The sequence below is a fragment of the Barbus barbus genome, assembly GCF_936440315.1.
Source record: "Barbus barbus genome assembly, chromosome: 1".
NCBI lineage: Eukaryota > Metazoa > Chordata > Actinopteri > Cypriniformes > Cyprinidae > Barbus > Barbus barbus.
In genome coordinates, this window is record NC_136729.1 from 30,630,204 (window position 1) to 30,638,299 (window position 8,096).

Sequence of the window (8,096 nt, forward strand, 5' to 3'; positions counted from 1 at the left end):
AAGCATCCCAGTTCACATGCACAGTGAGTGGACTGGCAATAATTGGAAAATCATTTCCGCGAATCGGATCTTTTGAACACTTAATTTCAAAGAAAGAGCTTAAAAAAATAGAATCGTTACGTCATCACGTAAAGCGTTCCAAATAAAGGCATTTCATATTCTAAATGTTTTCTTAATAAGAATGTTTTTTTGTCATTTTGTATAATCTAAGTATAATTTGCAGAATCAAGAAACAACAGTAAAATTGAAATGCTATATGTTTATAAAACTATCACAAAACAAGTTCTCGTTTAAAGAGTCGAGAACCGTTCTTCTTACTAATTCGGTGTACTGATTCTGGTCGGTATTGTGCAGCGGTTCAACCGGTTCATTTAAAAAAAAGATCCGACTCAAAAGAACCGTTCGTTCACGAATCGGACATCGCTACAGTGGGCTGGGGGTGCGAGGGGCGGGTGTTAGTATAAATTGCCTCTCACTACATATGCCTTGCCTGTCCTCTGAACTTTGAGACAGCCACAAGCATCACTCAAAGAAATGCAACAGACTGGAAATTAAACAAAGCAATTCTTTAGTACAACAACCAGTGAACGTCGTTTTCCACAAACCGCCTAGCATGGATGATAACCATTTATTCTGTGCATCGTGCCGAAAAACGGGGAAAAAACAAGCAACGGTAAGAGAAAGTGACAATGTTTAGTTTAATCGTTTCTACGTAATTACAGTTGCATGTTTAGGAATATTCATGACGATATGTAAAGCTTATAGAAAAGTTGGGGACATCATTGTTTTAAGCGTAGCCGTTTCTTGATTGTATCACTGATAAGTATGATTGCTTCTCCACAGTTACTTTGAACTTTTTGTGTCGCTCTTTGCTCGCGTGATTGAAATCAGCACAATCACATCAGTAACCTCTGTTAAACGATACGGATCTATGAACTGACTCCCACTCAAATGTGTTTTCATTTCACAGATGCGTTCACTGATACTCTTCATTCTGTCATTGTTCATGGTCGCATCCCCCGTAAGAACAGGGGAGACACTTTGCGGTGGAGAACTGGTGGATACACTTCAGTTCGTGTGTGGAAAAGATGGGTTTTATATCAGTAAGTGTAACTCTCACAGTGCTGTGTGATGGTTGTCAGGAATTCTAAACATTTACATAGCTATCTGTCTTGTAGAAGTTGTCACAGTATGGCATTGTCATCGGTCTTGTCTTTCAAATTGCTCTTTGTATAGTTAGATGTGCACTAATGACTGTCACAATGAGGGTGTTTATTAAAGGGGAAATGTGCCTCTAATTGCTTTCTAGCAAGTATTCCCAGTGAAAGCCATCAGTGCTGTTAAATGCCAGTATTGTAAGGAATTTGTGTCTGCAAGTTATTTAGTAGTTTGCAAAAGATTTCTCTCTCTCTCTCTCGTCCCCTGTATTCATATCAGATGACGGTGGACTTCCCCCTTTTGTGTCTCTCCTGCTGTTCTTTATCTTTTATCTCTGTTTAGTAGGCAAATGGCAAGGTTAACGAATCAATTTTGCTAGCTATTCACACATCCCTGGGAACACCAGAACAATATTTGTTTTTCTGTGTACTGTTCTTTGTGACTTTCTAAAGTCCTTATCAAATTAGTTAGTGCCAGAAATAAAAAAAGGGAGTCACGAACAACAGGAAAGAAAGAAGGGATCTGTTGATGCAGTCTCCGATTTCAGAAATCCTAGGAACATGCCAGCAGCCTCATGTGGGATTTGGTGAAATATAAACAATAGGGTGTGAATTGGTAGCGTTGGTCGCTTTCCAGGGGAACCCCGGAGTTGATCGCTTACCTTCTCTTCCCCCACCCAGGCAGGCCGAACAGATCAAACAGCCGCCGTCCTCAGAGAGGAATAGTGGAAGAATGCTGCTTTCGGAGCTGCGAGCTACGTCTGCTGCAGCAGTACTGTGCAAAGCCCATGAAGTCAGAGCGAGATGTTTCCTCCAGCACGCTGCAGGCCTTACCAGTAATGCAGGCTCTTCACAAGGTACATGGAGCTGTTTATCTCCCCCTCCCCCCGTCGAAAGCCCAGCACAATGATTTTGCTGAACCCACAAACACAGACTCAGACTAGACAGGCTAGTCAGACACGCAGCCTGTTTTTATCTCACCAAAATCAATATTAACCACGTCTCCACTCTCAGAATCGCTGAGCTATGTAGAAAATGGCAGAGATCATCAGAAAGCTGTAGACTGCATTAAAGATGATATAGGAACAACACTGAGGGAGATTGTTAGTTACACAAACAAAAGCCCATGGTAACACCATAAAACTCTATTGGACAGCATGTGCAATGATGTCATTATTCCAAGCACCAAAACAAGTACAAGTGTTATGCCGCATTCTGGCAAATTTTTGTGCCATGTGCTCTTGGCATGGAAATATGTTAAGCGTTGGCAAGACAGTTGGCCAGCTGGCCATGGCTTGGATTTGAAAATAACAAAAACAAACAACCCAATAACAACACAATAGTCAGCCCCACTTGAGAACAGTACGTTCACATTGTAAGTCGAGGAGGGTATTGCTTCTCTCACCCTGTTCAACAAATAAGAGTCTGACTTTGGTCAGTCTATAGTTGGGATGTGTTTAATTTACTGGGTAAGAGTAGCCTATGTCTGTGACGCATTCGATTTGAAGCTACCCTTTGTCTTCGTTCATAATCATATTGAAGTTTACATGGACGCATTTGTCAGACACTATTTACATTGCATTCAATATACACATTTCATCAGTTCAACCCATGACCTTTCTGTTGGTAGCACGATGCTCTATTGTTTGAGCTACGGTGTTTCAAATCCTCAAAGTCAATGAATTACAGAATCTACAGCAAGTTCTTCTTTTTTGCAGGACATCCCAGGAGGGCCTCTTGGTGTGAAGTATTCCAAATATGAAGTAAGGCAAAGAAAGGCTGCCCAGAGGTTAAGGAGAGGGGTCCCATCCATCCTGCTTGCCAGGAAGTTTAGGAGGCAGATGGAGAAAATCCAACACGAGGAGCAAGCCAGTTTCCACCGGCCCCTCATGACCCTTCCCAACAGACACCCTGCCATCCTTCCACCCATTCAGATCAACACATCCCACAAATGATGGCCACCTTTCCCAAATAGGAACAAACAAGGGATTATAGCCAAGTCTTGGTCAGTAGAGACACTTTTTTTCATGAGTCATACCACTCGCCCACCGTCTTTCTCAAATCCAGATTATGAACGCTCTGTGTGTTATCAGCCTTCGAAACTAGAAGTTAACGTTGAAAGTGAATGTAATGGGACAAGAGAGATAAATGCAGTCTTGATGAATATCACAGGGATGCCAAGAACTGATGCTGAGGAAGCTGCCACAACGCAAATGTCAAAAGTCTGCCGCCTGCAAAAGCATTTATGGTTCTGTATTGCTTGCACCCTATTTTAAATGCCATATTTTAAGGAATGAATTTATTGAGATTAGAGTCCTTTACCTGCACCTTTAAAATGCCACACCTGTGGCATAAAGACAGAATAAAAGTAAGGAAAATGTTGGCTGGCTGTGCAAAGCCAAGGACTGTTAACAGCACTATTTTTATGGACTGCTAAATATGATAACATTACGGTGCTAACTTGGACTCAAAAGGAGTTTGCTAAAGAGTTTTTCCGTTTTAGGAAAAAAAAAAGATTGTATTCAAAAGACAATTCAGTAAGACTGGTTGTTTGGAGATGAGCTCAACCAGGAAAAACTGTATCTGTGCTTGGCTGTTCAAGATCCATAATCTGTGCCCTGGAGAATGAAGGTGAAGCCTTTGCTATCAAATTGCAATGGAAGTCAGAAAACATCACAAAAATATCAATCTGATATCATATCTGAGGACATCTGCAATCAAGTCATCTTGGACTTTGGGCAAGAGCAGTCTGACATGTTTTGAGGTGTCATATATTGTATCCATAACATACCTGTTTCTGGTTTGAGTTTCTGCCATTTTATCTTTGCAAATCGTCTTCACTGTTATTTAGACAGTATTTTACACATAGACACACACACACAAAAATAAAAAAAATTAAATAAAAATCGAACAATCGTTTTAAAGGGAAAATCAGCAATAACCTCTTGCATATTTTCAACATACAAACATAGTATTTCAGTGCTTTTGCTTTAAAAAAAATACTTGAATATGTATGAATAGTCTCATAAAATGTTGTCATTGACCTTAGTATGACCAGTCTTGCAAATTGAGCCACCAAACATTTTCTTTAAGTAATGGCACTGTATCAAGGCGTTATTTATTTTGATGTAACCCATAAAATTCAGTCCCAATGAAAGATTACATGCACAACTGGCAGTTTTTTTTTTTTGTATATTATCTTTTTTTTTTTAGTTGTTCTGCTTATGTATGTAGATGCTATGTACCAAAAAATTTTATATCTCCTTTTATAAGTAAAGTCAATGGAAGCTTCTACAGTCATCCTGACTCACTTTTTTAAAAGCTTATTTTACTGCATGTTGGCTAATATAAAAAAGGTGGATGAGTCGATAGCTTTTGGAATGCATTTGGTGCGGCAAAACAAGTGCATACGTACACAGGCAGTGACCTGGCTGCCCTAAGGGAAGGGTGAAGGCAGGGGAACACAAAGTCTTGATGATTTGCTGACTAACCTTGACAAAATGCCATAGGTCAACTCAGAAACACGCATACTCTACATCACCTGTGCACCATGAAAAGGTGAGCCTCATCTTCAGTGCCCTCAAGGTTTAGTTGTAGGTGTCCTCTCCAAACTAAGTCTCATTTTCTTTCCAAGGTCTGTTTAAGAAGATATTGCAATTGGATGTATTTATGAATCACAATGATCAACTGAAGCGTACAGATGGTGCAACCAGAATGGGAATGGTCTCTTGCAAGTGTTAAAAACATGGTTAAAGAGTGTGGAACTATAGTTTAATAATGTACCAATTTACCAATGCCTATTTCAAGTCCTGTGGGACTTCCTTTCTTCTGTGGAACTTAGAAAATAGTTCTAAAAATGTTTCTATTGTTTTTGTCTGTGCAATGAAAACCAGCAGGGTCCAAAACAATATTAAACCCCATTTAAAAAAAAAAGAAATAAATATATGTAAAAAAATGAATTGATTCCTACGTGGCCACAATTTTACTAAAATGAGGGAATAAAATAAAATGTGGCCTCAAGTTTTAATAAGGACGTTTTGGTAGCAATATTAATTTGCAGGGCTTCATACTTTGTTTTCAATAGAAGAAATAGTCACACAGGTTTGAAATGACATGAGGGTAATAAATACTGTTAACAGTATGGTAGTCTGATTGTATTTGGTCATCATGTGATCAAAAGGTCATCAAATACTACCAAAAGGCTCCTGTGAGAACAGTTTGAGCATTCAGGTGTCATACAGGAGCAGCAGCACTTTCAGTGGTTACCCCTTTTATCCACACGACTCGCTCCACCCCAAACCCCAGGAAACTCTACACGCCCAGACCTGCTCCTAATAGTCTTCTTCATACCTTATAAATATTTGCAAAAAGCTAAACGCCAGATTTTAATTTGCCTGACTTTGTGCCTTGGGGATGTTTATGTAAGACTTGGAGGGGTTGAGATGTGATTTAAGGACAGGCCTGTTTTCTCTAAAGCCTGAGGTTTGTGGAGCTTTAACAATATGGGGGAAAGAACAGGAATGATACCTGAAGGCTCAACTTCAAAGGCTCCGACGTTCTTTAGTTCATTCTATGGCAGCTGAAACTATCCTTCAATCTATCAGCAATCCGCTTTGTCATTTATCCGTTGTGCTACTCTTATGTTGTATCGTGGGAACTGAAGGATGTTTTTGTGTACATAAGCCAGATGATTTATATTCTTTGTGGTTGCTGTGTATAAAAACTCTGTACAAAATCAGGTTAATTGGGAAGTGGATGATGGTGCTTGTGTCTGAGATCATCACAAGCTTCTGTTCAAAAGATGTCTGGAAGAACAGATTCTCACTGACACAGTGTGCCTGTTGTTCGGTCTATTGTGTGAAGCAAAGGCTGCAACTACCGATGTCCCACTGAGCAAAATATCTGATGTGAAGGCAAAACTAGAAATCAGTCACAAGCAAACAAGCGACCGCAAAATAGCTGTAAAAAGTTTTACAAGTCAGTACATTTATAAATATAGCTATTCCAAAAATATTGTGAAACATTTAGTCATTTACCTTTCATCAGTCCCCATCACCTCTGTTGATGGGTTGTGATGTCTTCCACAGCTTATATACCGTACAGATCTTAAAAATATGACACCATGATCCAACACATTTAATGTATTGTTGAACTATATGAATATATACACTGGCATTCAAAAGTTTGTGTTCAGTAAATAAGTTTTTTCAAATAAATTATTCAGCAAGAATTAATTAAATGGATCAAAATGACAGTAATACATTTATAATTTCACAAAAAAAGATTTATATTTTAAAGAAATCCTGTTCTTTTCTATTAATCAGAAAATATTTGGGAAAAAAATCAGTTTCCACCAAAATATATTCAACATGACAACTGTTTTTAATTTTGAAAATAATAAATGTTTATTGAGCCTTGAATTTAGCATATTAAAATGATTTCTGAAGGCTTACGTGAGAATGGAGTAATGGCTGCTGAGAATTCAAAAGAACAATTATTTTAAATTGTAATAACTGAATATATATATATATATATATATATATATATATATATATATATATACAGTGCTGCTTGAAACTTTGTGAACCCTTTAGAATTTTCTATATTTCTGCATAAATATGACCCAAAACATCATCAGATTTTCATAAAGTCCTGAAAGTAGACAGAGAACCCAATCAAACAAGTGAGAGAAAAATATTTCTTTGTAATTTATTTATTGAGAAAAATTATCCAGTGTTACATATCTGCCCTGAAAAAAATGATACTAATTTTTTTTAAGGTATGTGGTTGCAATCAGTCTATTTGAGCTACATTTAAATAATCAAATTTAGTTGACTAACTTTCAACAAAATTTATTTAAATGTAGCTAAAATAAATTGATTGCAACCACTTACCTTAAAAAAATTAGTAAATTCAATGCATCATTTTTTTCAGTGTGTGCGTTGCAAAAGTATGTGAACCTCTTGGATTAGCAGTTAATTTAAAGGTGAAATTGGAGTCCATCTGTGCAGAGGTGTTTTCAGTCAGTGCAATGACTATTAAATGTCAGTACGTGACCCATATTATTCAAAGAACAGGGATCTATCAAAGTCTGATCATGTCTGTGGAAGTGAATCACGTCACGAACAAAGGAGATAACTGAGGACCTCAGAAAAAAAAAGTTGATGTTGCTCATCAGGCTAGAAAAGGTTACAAAACCATCTCTAAAGGGTTTGGACTCCACAAATCCACAGTCAGACAGATTGTGTACAAATGGAGGAAATTCAAGACCACTGTTACCTTCCTGAGAAGTGGTCGACCAACAAAGATCACTCCAAAGCAGAACGTGTAATAGTCTGCGAGGTTGCAAAAGTTCCCAGGGTAACCTCTAAGCAAATAACGGCCTTTCTCACATTGGCTAATGTTAATGTTCATGAGCCCACCATCAGGAGGAAACTGAGCAACCATGGTGTGCATGGCAGAGCTGCAAGAACAAAGCCACTGCTCTCCAAAAAGAAAATTGCTTGCTAAAGATCATGTGGACAAGCCAGAGGACTATTGGAGAAAGGTTTAATGGATGAAACCAAAATAGAACTTATTGGTTTAAATGAGAAGCTATTATGTTCGGAGAAAAGAACACACTGCATTCCAGCTTAAGATTCTTATCCCATCTGTGAAACATGGTGGTGGTAGTATCATGACTTGGGTCTGTTTTGCTGCATCTTGGCCAGGACAGCCTGCCATCATTGATGGAACAATGAATTCTGAATTATACCACCAAATTCCAAAGAAAAACGTCAGGACATCTATTTAAGAACAGAGTCTCAAGAAAACGTGGGACATGCAGTAAGACAACAACCCCAAGCACACAAGTCATTCTACCAAAGAATGTTTAAAGAAGAACAAAGTTAATGTTTTGGAATGGCTGAGTCAAAGTCCAGACCTTAATCCACTTAAAAT

General features: G+C 38.2%; 1 protein-coding gene across 1 annotated transcript; it reads left to right on the top strand.

The window, feature by feature from the left end:
• Positions 1-408: 408 nt before the first annotated feature.
• Positions 409-4,449, top strand: LOC306880201 (insulin-like growth factor 2). The gene is made up of 4 exons (XM_079433563.1): positions 409-673; positions 971-1,103; positions 1,839-2,014; positions 2,876-4,449. Exons 1-4 carry the CDS (start codon positions 614-616, stop codon positions 3,110-3,112), a joined length of 606 nt encoding a protein of 201 aa, XP_079289689.1. The 5' UTR covers positions 409-613; the 3' UTR covers positions 3,113-4,449.
• The last annotated feature ends 3,647 nt before the right edge of the window (positions 4,450-8,096 follow it).